Source organism: Ictidomys tridecemlineatus, chromosome 12, assembly GCF_052094955.1.
Source record: "Ictidomys tridecemlineatus isolate mIctTri1 chromosome 12, mIctTri1.hap1, whole genome shotgun sequence".
Classification (NCBI taxonomy): Eukaryota; Metazoa; Chordata; class Mammalia; order Rodentia; family Sciuridae; genus Ictidomys; species Ictidomys tridecemlineatus.
This window is the reverse complement of record NC_135488.1, coordinates 61,358,655-61,376,442: the sequence shown is the minus strand read 5'-3', so window position 1 is coordinate 61,376,442 and position 17,788 is coordinate 61,358,655. Positions and strand designations below refer to the sequence as shown.

Below are 17,788 nucleotides of genomic sequence, written 5' to 3'. Positions count from 1 at the left end.
ATGAGAGAGGAATCTCAGTTGTGAAAACTTATTTTACCTCTATATACATCCAGTGCATCCAGTGAATCAGTATATAGAGACCATGGTTAATGTTTTTTCTTTTTAATATTTATTTTTTAGTTGTAGTTGGACACAATACCTTTATTTTATTTATTTTTATGTGGTGCTGAGGATCAAACCAGGGCCTTGCACGTGCTTTTCCACTGAGCCACAACCCCAGCCCCATGGTTAATGTTTTTATATGCATTTATTCAAGGATTATCTTATTTAATTTACAAATCCAAATTTATTATTTTGAATACTGTGGGTCAAAATTTTAAAAATTGAGGCTTTTAAAAAAGCTCATTTAAAAAATGTACTTTAAAGTACAAAGAATTGTATTTTAAACCTATTACTTTTTACCTACTATGATTTAAAAGTTCAAAGCAATATACTATATGTTTATATTTTTCTATTTTCAAAATTTTAAAGGAATTTATTATTGAATTTTCTTCTTCACGTTTTTCCAGTTCTTTCTTTTATAGAGGTAAGCATTATTTGCTGAGTACTCACTTGTTCTCCCCAGGCACATGGTCCAAAGTAACCTTAAGACTGTTAGGGAGAGGGGAAGAATAGAAGTTCAGTAGATTAGACAAAGAGCAATGAAGGGAAGGGCGGGGGCAGGAAATAGGAAAGACTGTGGAATGAATCTGATTTAACTTTCCTATGTACATATATAAATACATCACAGTGATTCTCTACATCATATACAACCATAAGACTGGGATCCTAATTAGAATAAGATGTATTCCATGTTTCTATAAATTTGTCAAAATATATTCTACTGCTGGATATAATTAAAAACAACAACAACAATAAAAATGACTGTTGTATCCAGAGCTGGGGATGTGTACTCTGTGGTAGATTGCTTGCTTCACTTGCACAAGTCCCTGAGTTCACCCTCCACTAGGGGGATGGAGGTGTAGGGGACATGACACGTGGACCAGTTATATGTCTCAGAATCTTCTATCTCCATATAATAGCCATTGCACTATAGTTTTGCACAGTTAGCCATTACTATCAAGCTTTATGTACACTGGTGGAGAAAGAAAATGAATAAATCAGTATTCTAATAATAATAATGACTACAACAATAACCAATAGAATGGAGGCTGCAACCCTTTTTTAAGAAAAATTTTCCTGGGCTGGGGATGTGGCTCAAGCGGTAGAGCACTCGCCTGGCATGCGTGCGGCCCAGGTTCGATCCTCGGCACCACATACCAACAAAGATGTTGTGTCCGCCGAGAACTAAAAAATAAATATTAAAAAAAAAATTCTCTCTCTCTCTCTCTCTCTCTCTCTCTCTCTCTCTCTCTCTCTTTCTTTCTTTAAAAAAAAAAAAGAAAGAAAAATTTTCCTGTTTTATTATGCCTGTAAGAGTGGTATAAAATTCTTAAGTCAACTGAGACTTCACTAGCCCTGCATATGTAGGGTAAGTTAATTTTTTGTTTATTTCTATCATCAGGCATGTTAAATAGTCTCCCAAGTGTTAGTTCCTAATGTCCATGATTTTTAAGGTCACTTTATTTCTTCTTGATAATTCAGGTCAATCAAGAGTTAGTCAACTTGCGTATACTCTATTTATTGCTTTAATGAAAGAAAAAAATATAAAATGGCTAGATAGCTTCTGTCCCTTGTGGAAATTTCCCTGTCTCATTTCTGAGATCTTCCATCTAATAAACATCAGAATCACAAAGATTGAAAGAAAAAAAAATTCTGAAAGGGCTTCAACCTTTGATCCTAAATGCATGTATTCTTTCTGGCACTTGAGGTAGGCAAATACAATATATGATTCAGTACATACATATACCATATTCTGTAATGTAGCATTCTAGTCCTAGAAAGTGTTGTCCCCCAGCTAGTACCATAATAGTAATTAAGTTAACTTGTTTTTTTTTGGTTTAGCATAGTTGTGGGTGATAAGACATGGTGAGTAGAGTGAATCCCCCTTTAGGCATCAGCATTTTGTCTTACTTCCTTTGATGTAAATGTTCTTACTTACTTTTCTGACTTGGACAGTTAATTAACTGTGGAATTCAATGCCAAAATAAGTCATCAGAACTGTCAAGGATATTAACACAATTCTAAGGATATAAAGGTTGTTATTGTTCATTGCCGCAGTGTGGCTGGGCACAATTCAGGTGCCACTTGTCAAAAGAAACGAACTTTATTTTTAGAACCACACACACCACAACAACAGCTCCTCAGGAAAAACCCTCAGAGCCCAACTGCCACCACCGGCTTCCCACAAGCCTCTCCACCTTCCCCCCCCCCTCCTGCTCTTGAGGCCGATTGGCTGGGTCGCATGGGCGGAGCCAAAAAAGTCCCCCAATGAGCAGCTCCGTGGTCTGAAAGGGCAGGGAAACAGCCCAATGAGCATCACTGCAGAGGAGCCAATCAATTGGCAGCTAGAAGTTGCTGGGGCCGCTGTGAGCCAATCATCAGCTGGCAGCTGGAAGTTTGCTGGGGCCCCTTTCGGCTGTGGATCTCAACAGTTCATAATGAAGGAAACCTCATTCTACTGCAGGACAGTTAGACTCTATCAAGAGCATTTTGATATTTATACAGATGTGGGCAACTAGAAATCCATCTAGCTGTGGTAGATAATAAGAGAAATTAAAGGAGATTTGAGGTGTTCAGCCAGGAGATAGTGTTCATCATAATTCTGTTTTCTATGAGTATATAATACTGAAAAATAACCTAAATGAATGTTTTATATGTCTTGTATACAGAAAATATTAATCCTTTGCATAGAGATTGAAAAGAGAAAATAATAATTGACTAAATTAAGAGAAAGATGTTTCTGGCTGGGAAAGCTGAATATTATAAAGATGCCATTTGTTTCCCAGTAAATATGTATTCTAACAGAATTCTGCTCAGATTTCTAATGGATTTCTTCTTTTGGACTTGTGTATTTGACTTTTAATTTTATCAGGAAGAATAAAAGAAAATCTGGAGAAAAAAAGAGTAACTCTTTTTGTTCTTATTGCTCATAATGGTGAAAATGGGTACATATAATGTGTTATTAAAATAAATATGTTACTTAGAGCAAAGAGGATTGAAAGAACTCAATGCTTTACCTCTAAACATATCAATATTACTCCTTGATACACTTTATATTTTTAAATTCATTTACATTTTTACAATAACCCTAAGTGGTAAGTGTTGTCATCCAAGCACATTTTGTAGGTAAGGAAAGTAAGGCAAAAAAGGGTTTTTGCTCAGAATCAGTAGTGATTGTTGGCTTCAGTTGATATAAAATTGATCAATTGCTTACTGACTAGGTATTAATAGCAGCTATTTTATCATAGAAATTCTGAACTGTAGGTAGGTGGTGGACTAGATTTGGTAGCTGTGCTCCACCTCTGGAGGCTCTGACTTTTTTGTTTGTTGGGGAATAAAACATGCACTTTACCACTGAGCTACACCTCCAGCCCTTCCCGCATCCCTTAATTGTGACTCCCAACTCTGCATGCAAGCTACCATGATATGCAGTGCCTAAGAAGAGGTGGCGCTTATAATGGGATCCCTTTAGTGGAATGCCTGAAATTTGTACACATTCTTCCTTCGTCCTGTAGACTGAAACTTGGTCACATGTTCAGACATGGTTGTTGTAAGGAAGATTGGAAAATATAATGTATAGATGAAAGGAGAAGGAAGGATAAATATTATTGACCACTTGATGGTTAATACCACACCATGAAAGAAAAATAAGTACACCTGCCCCTCCATATCTGTGGGTTCTACATCCATGAATCCAAACACAGATTGAAAATATTCAGAGAAAATAATTGCACCTGTACATGTATAAACTTTTGTCTTCTCTTTATTCCCTCAACAGTGCAGTTTAGCAAATACAAGAAATCTAGAGATGATTTAAAGTATTCAAGAGAATGTGCAAATACTGTGCCATTTTACACAATTTTACTTAAAGGATTTGAGCCTCCACAGATTTTGGTGTCTGGGGAGGTCCTGGAATCAATCCCCCAGCTACCAAGGGACAACTATGTATAGAAAAAAAGTTTAGCTCTACACTAATCAAATAAGAGCACATTTAAATAATTAGCCATATTAGCAAAGAATTATTTCTTAATGACTATACATACTGTATTAGAGTAAGAATAAATTGGCACAGACATTTGAGAAAGTATTTTTACAGCTGGACTTTTAAAAAAAATTCATACATAGTATAGTTTTTCACTCTATAAACAGAGAATGTAACTGAGGTGGGTGAGCAGCAGGGAAGAATAAGTATGCTATAACCAGAAAACTCTTCACTATAATTGAAAATTTTAACTCCTCCTAAATTTTCAACAGTAAGAACAAGGTTGAATACATTTTATCTGTGGTATTGCCATAAGAAATAAGAAAGATAGGATAAAATGAATGTTTTATTAATGTAAAGTAGAAAAGCTAAATTCAAATTATACTTACTATATGACAATTATGTAAACAAAACCCGGGGGAAAGATAGGTAGGATATACATTAAAATACCATGAGTGGCACAAGACCTTGTCTTTTTTATCTGTATTTTCTTAATATTGAGAATTTATACTTTTATAATGGAAACTTTGTTTCAAAACAATATCACAAGAAAAGAACTATGTTCTATGACTCTGGGAGTAGAATAAGACTCGCAGGAGATATTAACAATGACCAGATTTTGAGTTCAATGTAAGAAAACCTGTTTTTTTAGTTAGAGCCATCTAAAAATTCATTGCTATAAAAACTCATCTTCTCAATGAGACCTGCCTGTGTCATCCTATTTTAAGAGCATCCTGTCCTAATTTTCCCTGTATTACCAACCTCTCACAATATTTTCTAATTGTTTTTTCATATCACTGACAATTTATTAAAATACTAGAGAGTTTGCTCATTTAGTTTAGTTGTGTACCATGTATCTCCCACCTCTAGAATTCTTACTCCTCTTGAAAAACAAAGATTGATTTCTGTTTAGTTCATTGATACATCATTAAGAAACTCAAACACTGTCTTGTACATGGAATGTGCTAAATATATATTCAATGAATTAATCTCTTTTTTAATTAATTGTTCTTATCTTTACCTCTTTAGCCCAGCCTTTACTATTGCCATATAAACCATCTGGTAGTTCGAAGATGTACTATGTTCCACAATTAGAAACAGTTCCTTCATTTCCAGATTCCAAATCTGATACCACCGTTGAGAGTTCACATTCAGGTATTATGCAGAAATTAGTCAAATTTTTATTTTTTTGCAAATTTATTTGTGTGTTGGCTGGTTTGTTATAAAATGACAAATTAAAGTTCCTTCTTAATCTTCAGTGAAATATGTAGCTTTGCATGTCTTTTATCTTTGATTCCGATAGGTAAGTTATTTGATCAGATTGCATGAACAATTATTTGTTTAGGTTAGTGGATTCCATTTATGGAAAAGGTTTCTAAGCTTTCTTGTTTCACAGTGCCCTTAATATTTCAGTGCTGTTTTCTCCTCAAATTATGTCTGATGCAGGTAAGTACAAAAAGTATTTTTTCAAGTAGCTACTAGGTTATTAGGACATAAATACTGTTTTGATCTGACAACTTAGTAAACAAAACTTATTTCCTATGGCTTTGGTTTTTGAAAAAAAATTTTGTTCATAAGTAACCACGGTTCCTAATGATGTATGTGCAGCTGTTAGGTACTGTTAGGTACTTGAGATCCATTTGGACAGCCTCTCTTATTTCCTATTTTTTATAATAGCAAATGCCCAAAAGCCAACTTTACAAAGACACTATCAGATGTTGACATATTAAACTACCTTGAGTATAGTTTATGGAATACATCAGATATTAATTATCACTATCTTCCCCTAGAATTTTAAAATATCCTGCAACATTCCTGTGAGCACATTATAAGGGAACTGCAAATTTAGGAAATGTATAGCACCTTCTGGAGGTGGACTTTGGGATTTTTTTTTTTTAAGTTATACATGACATTAGAATGTATTTTGACAGAATATATGTACAAAGAGTATAACTTAAATATTAGGATCCAAGGCAAAAACGTTTTGATTGATGGAATAGCATTTTGGTGTTCTGTAGGATATTACTCGGTTCACTTTAGACAAATGATTTTCTTCTTGATTTGTCTATAAACAATTTTGTGCAGAAATGGAAAGAAAATAAAAGTTCCTGCAATTGGGCAGATTTTTGGGTTAGTTTTATATGAAAATGGAACACAGACTAGTTTCTCATGGCAACTACATTAACAGCTCTGATACAACCTCTAATCTCCCACTATAAAGGAGCTGAAGTACTGAGGATTAAATCTATAGTCAGAAACCGAGAAATTTTCACCTTCTGCAAAGCTTTGTTTTTTAAAACACACTTACCAGAAATAAAACAGGCTCACTTAGTTGATTGTCAGTAGGAAAATCTTTTGATACCTTTTATTGCTAGTTCAGAAGATAGAATATCTATCTACAGTAGAAATCTGGTCAGATGTCCCAGTACTTTCTGAGGACTTCAGTGTTCTGCTATCCATTGACATCTAGTTTATAGAAGGATTTGGCAGCCAAAGAAAGAACTTGGAAGACTCAGTGAAAAGGATTTGGACATTTTATTACACACTCTTCAGTGGTGAAAGGCTGGACAAAATGGAGGGCCACACTGTGCTCACAAGCAAGGGAAATATAAAGAGGATTGGTTGTATGCCTACTGCACTGATGAATTTCTTCAGATGGTTTTTAAGTATATTCTTTTTTTAATATTTAATTTTTAGTTGTAGGTAGACACAATACCTTCATTTTATTTTTATGTGGTGCTGAGGATCGAACCCAGTGCCTCATGCATGTTGGGCAAGTGCTCTACCTCTGGGCCATAACCCCAGCACTTGAGTTCATTCTTTAACTTTACAACCAAGTTTGCTCTGCTTTGATACCCGTCTAAAGATTGGAGACCAGGGAAGTGGTCAGTTGTCCTTCTCTTTACCTTTGTTATTCTTTGAAGTCCTTCTTATCTCACCACCCTGAATAATAAACCTTCCTAGGCACTGACTGGTGTTTACCCCAACATCCTCCGGTTTCAAGCAGCTTGACTCTGGGTCCCAACAGACAACTTGGTCACTTATCTTCATTTGGAGTCTAGTTAACAAAAGAGAGAAATGATGACAAAGAATTGAATTTATTTTTGGCTTGACAATAACTGGGAAGACAGCCAACCTAAACCTGTCTTCCCAGAAGCCATACTAGCATTAGAATTTAAAAGAAGAGGACAAAAGCCAAGAAATATGCATAGCATGTGATTATAAACCTGATTCTTTGATTTTTGGTACCTGGGGCTTGGACTCCCAGCTTGAGATGAGGCTGGCAGGAAAAAAGCCATTTACAGAGTCTTTCAATTTTAAAGGACCCCCTGTTGCAATTCCTCCCTTTATCCATTCCTCAATCTTGAGGGATTTGAGGCTACATAACATCTGACTATTTGTTTTTGGATTGGAGTGTAGATCCCATCAAGGGCATCTGAAGTGTATAAGTAAAAGGAGTCAGATGCTTGAGCCTAAAAGTACAGTGTAGATTGTAGAGATGGCGCCAGAGTCACAAGATACTTGTTATGGTTTAGGTACTAGGTGTCTCTCAGAAGCTAATGTGTAAAACAATGCAAGAAAACTTAAATGTGAAAGGATTGAGTTAGGAGAATCTTAACCTAATCAATGCATTAATCCCTTGATATGGATTAACTGGGTGATAACGTAGGCAGGTAGAGTGTGGCTGGAGGAGGTGGGCATGGGGGCATGACTTTTACTTTTAGGGTGTGTTGTGAGAGGAGTTGCTCTCTCCTTTCTGGTGTGATGTCCTGAGCCACTTTCCACCACATACTCTTCCAATATATAATGTGTTCTGCCTTGCCTGGGTCCAGAGCAATGGAGCCAGCTGCCTATGGACTGAGACCTCTGAAACTGTGAGCCTTCAAATAAAATAAACTTGTCCTTCTCTAAATTTGTTCTTGTCAGGTCTTTTGGTCACAGCAACAAAAAAACTGACTAAAACAATACCCAATTAAATACATTATGTGGAGGGTCCTCTCTGTAAACGCATGGCTACCAAAAGACGGAGGCAGGAAACTGGAAGCAAACCTTGGATCAGCAAGCTTTCCTTTATTCTGCAGTGAAATCAATCAGCATCTCTTCCTTTATTCTCAAATTCCTGTCTCATGAGGAGTTTTCCCAAAAGGAAGGTGGATCTCAACTCAGGTCATAAGGGTTATTGACATCATCACAGAAAGAATGTAAGGACAGATCAGGGTCAAAGTGAAGCACAGATTGATTTTATTGAGAGAAAAAAAATATAAGAGACATGATAGAGCATGGGTATTGGAGACGAACATGCTAATCACATCATAGGCATATTGATGTGTGTAAAATCTATAGTACCAAGACATGATCTGAGAGGGTATTTTCAGTCCTCCTTTCTGTTGCTAACTGGACATGTCAGTTATTACTTACTAGGGATCATTTTCTTTTCTTCTTTTGTTTAGGATGAAAAATCACTGATAATTTCACATCAAGGGTGTTTTAATTATTCTGTTTTGTTAATTAAACAGTACCACATTGATGTAACATTGATGGTGTGATGCAGAGTATGACATATAGATTAAGTACTTTGATCCTAAAGATATAAATCTTATGAATATCTGCATGTTGAACAAAAGCATTCTTGGACCTGTTTTTCTTTTAGGGCTGTGTCAGAAAAGAAGTTATTTATGAACCTGCAGATAAGTTCTAATTATTGATTTAATTGTGCTGTTTCTAATGAGAGTATCGTGAAAGTGACTTTTCAATTTCAACTTTTAATCCTTGTGAAAATGGACTTTAAATCATGGCCACTCTTGTCCCATGTCTCTTTTCTACCTGTTCTGATGTCTTCTATTGTACCTCACCAAGATCACCACACTTTTGTAAATTTTACAAAATTTTAGAATATTTGTATTAATGACACGTATGCCATCTAATTGAAAAGACAATCATAGTTCATTTAACCAGAGTAACAAAGTGATTATTTAAAAGATTTTGCAACAAATAAGTGCTTAAATAAACCCTCTTTTAAAGATTTAATTTCCCCAAGTAGTCAAAGCCTAACAATAACCTGGAGAAAACACAAGAAGTTATTTTGATAAAACATAAAACTTTTTATTTTTAAAGTTGGTTCTTTGTAAATTTTACTAAGAGCAGATCAAAGTCTTGTTGCTGTAAACTTAAATAACGAGATTTTGGCTTTATATCAGTGTCTTCAATTTTGATTTTAGAAAAGCCTATAAATAATTTTTATTTATAGTTGACACACACAAATTTCATGTAAGATCCATCCTTTATAAAACTTCAGGTTTTTTTTAAGAATTTATGTTAGTTATTTAAATTTTTAGTTCTGCTTTTCTCTTTTTCTCATTTTGAAACAATTCAGCCATTTTACTTTAGGACAAAAATCCTTATTAATATAAAATCTTTTTGTTCAATTTAAAAACATTTTGTATTTTAATGATTTTTTTCTCTCATTACATTTAAATATTTTTACTCAAAAAATATGTAAATGATTGCATATTTTGATAGTATGTTCTGAAAGTACTACAAAAATATATGAGTAATTTATAGCAAAACAAAATGGTTAGATTTGTAATTCTTAGACTATTACAAAATGATGTCATCCCAGAAATCAGAAACCCCACATTTGCTGTCAGTACTTTTTAAAATCATCTGTTATTTCTCTCAGCCTATTTTGGGCTTGGGATAAGGAAGGATACATGAAATAAAATTAAATTTCTTATGTTTAAGATTTCAATATGTTTTAAACATCACTTGATTATAAACTTTTTATAGGAACTAGTACTTAACAACAAGGCCTCAAATATGTAGAAAAACTGGCAGCTTCTTTTCAAAAACCAACATAATTAAATGGAGAAATGAACTAAAAACAATTCAAACCAGCCAGAAAAAGATTACATGTTGTGTGATTTCAGTTATGTGAAATGTGCAGAATAAATTCATACAGACAGAAAGTAGAATACTGATGATGGGCAGAAGCTATGAGAATAAAGGAATGGGGAATAACTGCTTATATATACAGGGTTTCTTTGTGGAATGATGAAAACTTACAAAATTAGAGTGCAGTATTCACTTTGAATACAATAAAGATTGCTGAGCTATATTGTGAATGGGTAAATTTTATGTAGTAGATTATATCTCAACATTTTTTTTTTTAAAGAAAGAGACACAATGAACAAGGAAAGACTGCCTGTAAACTTAAAGATTTGGTAGCAGATTTAAAATATATTTTGCAGGCAAAAAAGGATAAAATTAACGTAAAGGAAATTGAATTGCTGATGTGGATAAACTTGAATAAGTCTCTGGAAATACTAAAGAAAAAGGAAACAAAATTGGGATATGAGAAGGACATAAGAGATACAGAAGCACAATTAACAATACCAAACCAAGAATTATATTTGTAGACAGCTGAATTCAAGGTTTATTTAAGGAAAACTTTTTCTCTCTTAAAAAAATAAAAAAGAGCATAGTATGTAGATTGACAGTTTGCCTATAATCCAGGCAAAAACCAGTATTAAGAGACTATGATATATGCTACTGAAAGATTTTAACTTAAAAAAGTGTTGGGGGGTTGGGGGGAGTTAAACCTATTAGCATGCGTATATATTTTAAAGTTATTTAGTTTAAGGAGCAAAATTTTCTTCCTTCTTTAAAATACTAAATGTGAGAAATGAACTCAACAAAATCTATATTTAGTTGGAAAGGATATAATTATAATTCAAGGATTGTGGACCCAAGTGCATATTCATCAAGCAATATGGCGATAAAAACATTTTCATCAATATGCGAGAGCAAGAAAATATATTCTGCTTCCAGATCTTCTTGAAATTCACTTGAAGACTCAACCAACTGAAAAAAATGAATCAAAAAGAAGCATTCAAGAATGAGAAATAAAACATTGCCAAAAGTGACCAATGGTGACTTTGAAGCCAGTTTACATAAATTTTAGTCTAAATAATAGAATATTTAGCTAAAAAGTGGGAGAAGTACCAAAAGATATTTGGAATGAAATTCATAAGAAGAAAAACTAATTTAATTGTATTTTTAATCTTAGTAGGAGATATTAAAGATGTTTTGTTTTATTTCAAAATTTGGTAATATGGGGTAAAGAAGGTTTGACACTGAAAGCATAGGCAACAAAAGAAGACAAGGTAGGTAGATATAAAACATTCTGTATGCCAAAGAATATTACCATCAACAGTGAAAAAATATTCCATGGAATAGGAGGAACTATTTGCAAATTATCTGGTAAGGCATTAATACATTGAACATGTGAAAAAAACTCTTAGAACTAAACTGCAAAAAGCCAGACAAACTGATTTAAACATTGACAAGAGTCTAAGTTCATGTTTCTCCAAGGAAAGTACACAAATAACCAATAAACACATTAAAAAAATTATCTTGTCATTAGTCATGAGGTAAATACAAACCAAAACCATAATTAGGTAATACTTCACATCCATTAGCATCACCATTTTTTTAAAGAATTTAAGTATTGATGAGAATGGTAAGAATTGGAATCCTTGTGTATTGCTCATGGAAATGTAAAATGGAGTAGTCATTGTATAAAACAGTATACCAGGTCCTCAAAAAAATTAAACATAGAATTCCTATATATTAAAGCAATTCCACTTCTAAGTATATAACCCAAAGACATGAAAACAGTCTCAAAGGGCTACTTGTATGCCTATATTCATTGTAGTATTAATCACAGCAGCCAGATTTGAAAACACAAATGTCAACTGACTTATGAATGTATAAACAAAATGTTTTAAATATATCAAATATTATTCGGCCTTTTAAAATGAATGAAATTCTGATATATGTTAAAAGGTGAATGAACACTGAAGACATGAGATAAGCCAGTTACAAAAGTACACACATTGTATGATCCCACTTACATGAATGATTTAGAGAGGTCAAACTGGTGAGAGATGGAAAGTAGAATAATGTTTACCAGGTACTAGGTTGAGGGCAGGATGTGACATTATTGTTTAATGGATATAGAATTTTAAGTTTAGGAAGGTGAATAAGATTTAGAGATAGATGATTATCGTGCATACATTGTGAATGTATTTAACTAACGCCACTAAGCTGTACACTTAAACATGATTAAAATGCCAAGTTTTATGTTATGTATTTTTTAACCACAATAAGAAAATACTGAAAAAAATACCCACAAAAACTCATAATAGCATTTTAAAATTAAGTATTTATCTTACAAATTACAGTTGAGTATGAAATTAGCAAGAAATTAAAGAACAAGAACAGAAAACAAAAGATAGGGCTGGGGTTGCGGTAGAGTGCTTGCCTAGCATGTTTGAAGCACTGGGTTCGATCCTCAGCACCACATAAAAATAAATAAAGGTATTTTTTAAAAAAATATAGCGTAAAGAGGTCAGGTCATTGGAACTCAGTGAAGTTTATTTAGTTCTAATAATTTTAGCATACTTTGGCATTGTCATACAGTTAAGAAATTCATTACATATTTTTAACAAAAGAGAAAAAATTAGTTTTTTACTTTTGGAGGGGGGTTGGTATTGGGAATTGAAACCAATCTACTTTCCCAGTGCCCCCCCACCCTTTCCTTTTTTTCTTTTTCTTTTTATGGTACTGAGGATCACACATGACAGGTAAACATTCTTATCACTGAGCCATGTCCTCAGCCCACATAAAGCGTTTTACATTTGCACGCTTATTTGACCAGAACACACAAAGATCGATTTTCAATCACATTCTTAGGAAATAGCATACTATCATCATTTTACCAACAGTGAGGTAACATCTATTAGTTTCTTAAAGTTGATCTTCACCAAATTGTGTACTCTTTTGTGACAAGAACCATCTTCTGGTTCTTTACCTCTCTTCTTTCATTCCCACTTCCTTTTATTAAATCATCACTGAATACCTTATCTGGATCATCTCAGTGGTTTTCTTGAACAGGAAGGACACAATAGGTATTGGCTGAATCAGCTTTGTCAGAGGAAAGTATAATGTTTAAAAGACCATTTTTTTGTGAATCTAGGGAAAGAACTAGGAATATCCACTGTGGTGCTCAGAAGACTTAAGAAGAGAATTTTATAAGTATAAATATTCTCTCTGTCCTCTGTGAGCATATTGGGGAAGTAAGAAATGGGAGATGGCAACCCTCATTCATCATAATCCTCATTTGCCTTTTGTAGTGTAAGCATAACTAGCTTCCCTGAATTTATTCTAAAGAAGTGGTTTTCTGGTACAACCTGGCTTCTACACACAAGCTTAAGTTCTTCACCATGTTCTCAGGTTTAGTGACAGTGGTGTGTTGTGTGCTCAGAGGAAAAAGTATATGGGATGTCAGTTTCAACATGGTGCCTTCAAAAGGTGATTTGACCCTGCATGGCAAGAGTTTTCATCTTAAATACTGACTTTAAACCCTAAATTCTATTTAAAGTGTATTGCTACTTGTATGAGAGAAAATATGAAACTAGTGTATGTTCTCTTAGGGTATATAAACAAGTTTGGTTACATGTGTAGCAATCTTTAAATTATTTCCTTCAAACTTTCCTTTTTTTTTTTTGCAATGACCAAGTTGATTTTTTTAATGACAAGAAATTATCACCTCATATTCATTCAACCAATAAATATTAAGGCTGTTGCCTTCTTCTGGGCAGATACAATTGCTAGTAACAGTATTTACAACAGTGTGCAAAGTAAACACAGGTCCTTCTACCATAGAACTTATATTCAAGTGGAGAGATAGACATTAAATCACAAGTTAATTATATAATTATAAATTATAAGTGCTAAGAAAACAAAGCATTCTATAATGGTAACAGAAGGACCCAGTTTGGTTTTAGGAGCTTAAGAAGGCCTTTCCAAGGAAGAAACATTTGAACTGAGACCTATAGGGTGTCTAAATTCAGTAGGCAAAAAATGGAGGACAAGAATGTTCTGGCCAGAGAGATTATGCCCAAAGCTCCTGAAGCAAAAATGAGATTGATGTATTTGATGAATGAAAAGACGGGCTGTATAGCTTATTGAAAAAATTTTTCAATAAATTTAGTTAAAGATTCATTAATCTGGGAGCAACCACAGCATACCTTAGAAGAGTTGCCCCACTGAGCATGGCAGAACAGTTGGTTTTGATAAGGTATCCAAACCAGGAACAAAGAAGTAGACTAATATCCCAAAGAAGTAGACTAACACCTTGGTGTTAGGTTACTTTCTATGTGAGGATAAAAGAAGAGTGGACTTCCTTTTTACTCCTGCTCAGACTGAGTTTCAGTTGGTTGCTGTAAATCATCTGTTTTTATGAAAACTGATCTATCAGTGGAAAGTTTCAGCTTGATTGCATTGTACTTAGCGCAAGAGACTCTGGATTGGACTGTTGGGACAGAGTGTAGGAGCTCAGCTCAAAACAATGGTCTTCTAGAAATTTTATTTAACAGAGTAAAGCAGAATGGTGGGTAGATATGGTTAAAGATAGATAAGTACAAGATTATGCAAGGTTTTTAAACCATATTAAGGCATTTGGATTTTATTCTAGCAGGCAATTGTGGTTTTATTTATTTTTGTAAAATTTATTTTGGCTGCTTTGTGTAGAAATGGATCATACAAGGGAAGTCACAGACCTGAGTTGGAGAGGGTCAAAGTGTAAGTTGGGGACTTCAGTTGGTTAGAAGGCTGTGACAGTAATCGGTACCAGAGATGGTAGCATGTATGATTAGAGTGATGTCGATGAGATAAGGTGAAGTAGACATAGTCAACTTAGTTTTAGGAAATAATTCTTCCTGGCCTTGGTGGTTATAGAGAGTGAGGGAGAAGAAGCTGGAAAAAAGTGACTTCTAGTTTTCTAGAGTATATTATTAGGTAAATTTAGTAAGACAGAGATTGAGGAAGAAGCAGGTTTGAGGAAAGATGATCAGATTATCTGCTTTGAACATATAAAAAGTGAGACTTCTGTTATACATTCACATAGAGATCTGTGGTTGAGTATAGACAGAGTCAATGTACAAGTGTTGGGGTTGAATGCATATCACATATGAGATTGTACTATTTACCTCATAACATACTCTCTTATGAAAATACACAGGCGTGAAGATTCCCAATCATTGCTGCTTAGAGTTCTGGGGCAATAATGTTACTCTTGTGCTGCTCCAAATGTAAATTCATACTCACGTATGCTATAGCTATTTATAGATGCACTGGTATACACATATCTGCAGTCTCTTCCTCTGCCTTTCAACTCCACTGAAGTTTATTCTCTTGCTTATTCATTTACTATTTTCAGAGACTTAATTGTCGTTCCCCACCTGACTGTGAGCCTGACCTGGTTACCTCTCTTGGAGAATGAGAGATGGTGGACAGAATATGCATGTGCATGCTGTTCTTGGGGTGTGTTCTCTGGTGTCTGACAGTGTCTGTGAGGAGAATTATTACCAGTTACAGTTGTTTGTGTTGTAACGTAATATATAGTAACTTAAATTTTTGTTATTTAAGGAAGGACATCTTTTACTAATTTCCACTAAAATGCTATAAGGGTTAGCATTGTGTCCTCTAAAGCTCAGAAGAAAGGTCTCAGCCATGATATATATTTGTTGGTCACCAGCCTTATCTTGATGGTCATTGGGTTTAGCTAAGAAGAGAGTCCAGTTCTGACCCTTTGAAGAACTCAAGCACTGAGTAACTTGATAGAAGGAAGAATAATAAGGATTTGCCAGAGAGGAGGTAAGAGGCAAAATGATAGAAAGTGATGATAAGGAACCTGAGAAAGAGCCCAATATAATTTGTAAATCTGACCCAGAAGCCTTGGGTAGAATCTTCACAATCAACCCTGACAAACCCTTCATGACTTTATTTGCTCTGTATTAGTAAGACCAGTACTTACTCTGGTCTTATTACCATATACAGAAGCTCCAGAAATCCATGAAGTACTGGGTCCTGGGTTAGAAAGAAAAGCCGTTTTGTAGAAAATAATTCTATAGTTACTACAAACCTTTCTATATCCAGAAATGTTCTTTTGCCTGTTAGATGTGGCTTAGATAGTAGATCTCTTGTCAACAGATATAAGCGTATTGAAATATATTTTAAAAGAAATTTGAATACTTTCAAATCTTTTGTTTGTCACATATCATTTTTCTTTTTGTCTGTTTCTTATTCAGTACTAGGCATTGAGCCTTGCATATGCTAAGAAAGTCCTCTACCACTAAGCAATACCAGCCCTTACTTTAAGTATTTGTCTTTGTATTATCAGATAAATCTACCTGAAGCAGCTGATGATGTTATCCCATTATGAAGAAATCTTCAACGATGTTGCATTTCATGTACAATAAAATTTTTACTCTTCAGCTTGGGATTCCATGCACTGCTGAATTTTGTCCCAATTATTTTTAAATATTACCTATCTTCTTAATTTATCCTATAGTCTAGCCTGACAATAAAAATGTCAGTTATTCTTATGTATTCCTTGTGTTTGTTTATATAGTAATTTCTGCTTTAAATGCCTTTCTACCTTTCTCTCCATACCAGAAGGCCTATTTTTTAATGCAAGGTATACTTTTCTTTTTCCAAAACCTTCCTGAGCTAGAAATAATCTCCCTCCTGAACTGATCAGTGTTCCTCTTTATGTCTTTGTTTCTCCACCTTGTGTTATTGGCATTTATTCTGCTTGTTTCATAGCTTCAGTTTGACTAATGTGTCTTGACATTGTAACACTCCCATTGTAGTGCTTTTTTCATAGAAGTGGTCTAAGAGGCAGATTTTTAAAAAAGGTTTGTCTTAACTTCAAGTGTATTTTTGTGTTAATTGTATTAACTTCCCATTTTTCTCTAGGGTCCAATGATGCTATTGCTCCAGAGTTTCCCGCTCAGGTGCTAGGCACAAGGGATGACGACCTCTCAGCCACTGTGAACATTAAACATAAGGAAGGGATCTACAGTAAGAGGGCAGTACCTAAGGCACCCCTGTCATTGGGGAAAAAACCCTTTCAAAAAGATAATGCAGGTAACTGCAGTGGCTTTGTGTATTTTGTGACTTGTTTTCCCTGTTGTCTCCTAAATGAGAATATTATCTAGTCTTTATCCTTTTTCTGATTTGTTATGCAAAATTTCCTCTTTGTTATTATATTGGTATATACAAGAAGGTAAATATTTATAAATGCTTTTAAGTGCTTCAGGGATATTTTTCACCATAGGAAATATAATATGTTGCAACTTTTGAAATAATACCCAATACAGTATGTTTTATAGATGAAAATTCATAGAAAATATTGGTTAAATTGCCTCATGAATGTATCTCCATCAGATGTTAGAAACTAACTTATCAGGCTGGATTCTTCAAGAAAGTATGTGCTTACACATGTCTTAATTTTTTTTTTTTTATGTCGCCAACATTTAAAAATACGATTTGGTATTTAGAGCAAAACCAGGCAATTTTGGCTGGCTTTGTAGAAATGGACTTGTATTTGGACAGTTTTCACAGCAAAGCTGGAACACGTATATCCTTCCCACAGAGTTGTGAGAATTATGGGGAACACTCTTTTCAGTGATCAAAGGCAAACTATTATTATTATGACCTAGTTGCTTTGTGAGTATCCATGGACTTCTCCACTTTGCACTCATGGTTTTTGTTTTTCTCTTACATTCACTGTTTGTTTTGTTCTCTTATTAAATAACATATAATCTGCAAGAAAGAAAAAAGAAAGAAAGACTTTAA

At 34.2% G+C, this 17,788-nt stretch overlaps 1 protein-coding gene across 8 annotated transcripts in view; it reads left to right on the top strand.

Annotated features, from left to right (window-relative positions):
- The window catches only part of Alms1 (ALMS1 centrosome and basal body associated protein), a 189,806-nt gene that overhangs the window by 114,585 nt on the left and 57,433 nt on the right, over nucleotides 1–17,788 (top strand). For 6 of the 8 annotated variants that reach the window (XR_013428866.1, XR_013428868.1, XR_013428867.1 and 3 more), the window contains exons 13-14: nucleotides 5,114–5,239; nucleotides 16,907–17,077. Coding sequence is in view for 5 of the 8 variants with exons in the window: in XM_078029017.1 (XP_077885143.1) it covers nucleotides 5,114–5,239; nucleotides 16,907–17,077 (297 nt within the window). In the remaining 3 variants the exon portion in view is untranslated. The other 2 variants (XM_078029018.1, XM_078029019.1) reach the window with 2 other exon arrangements.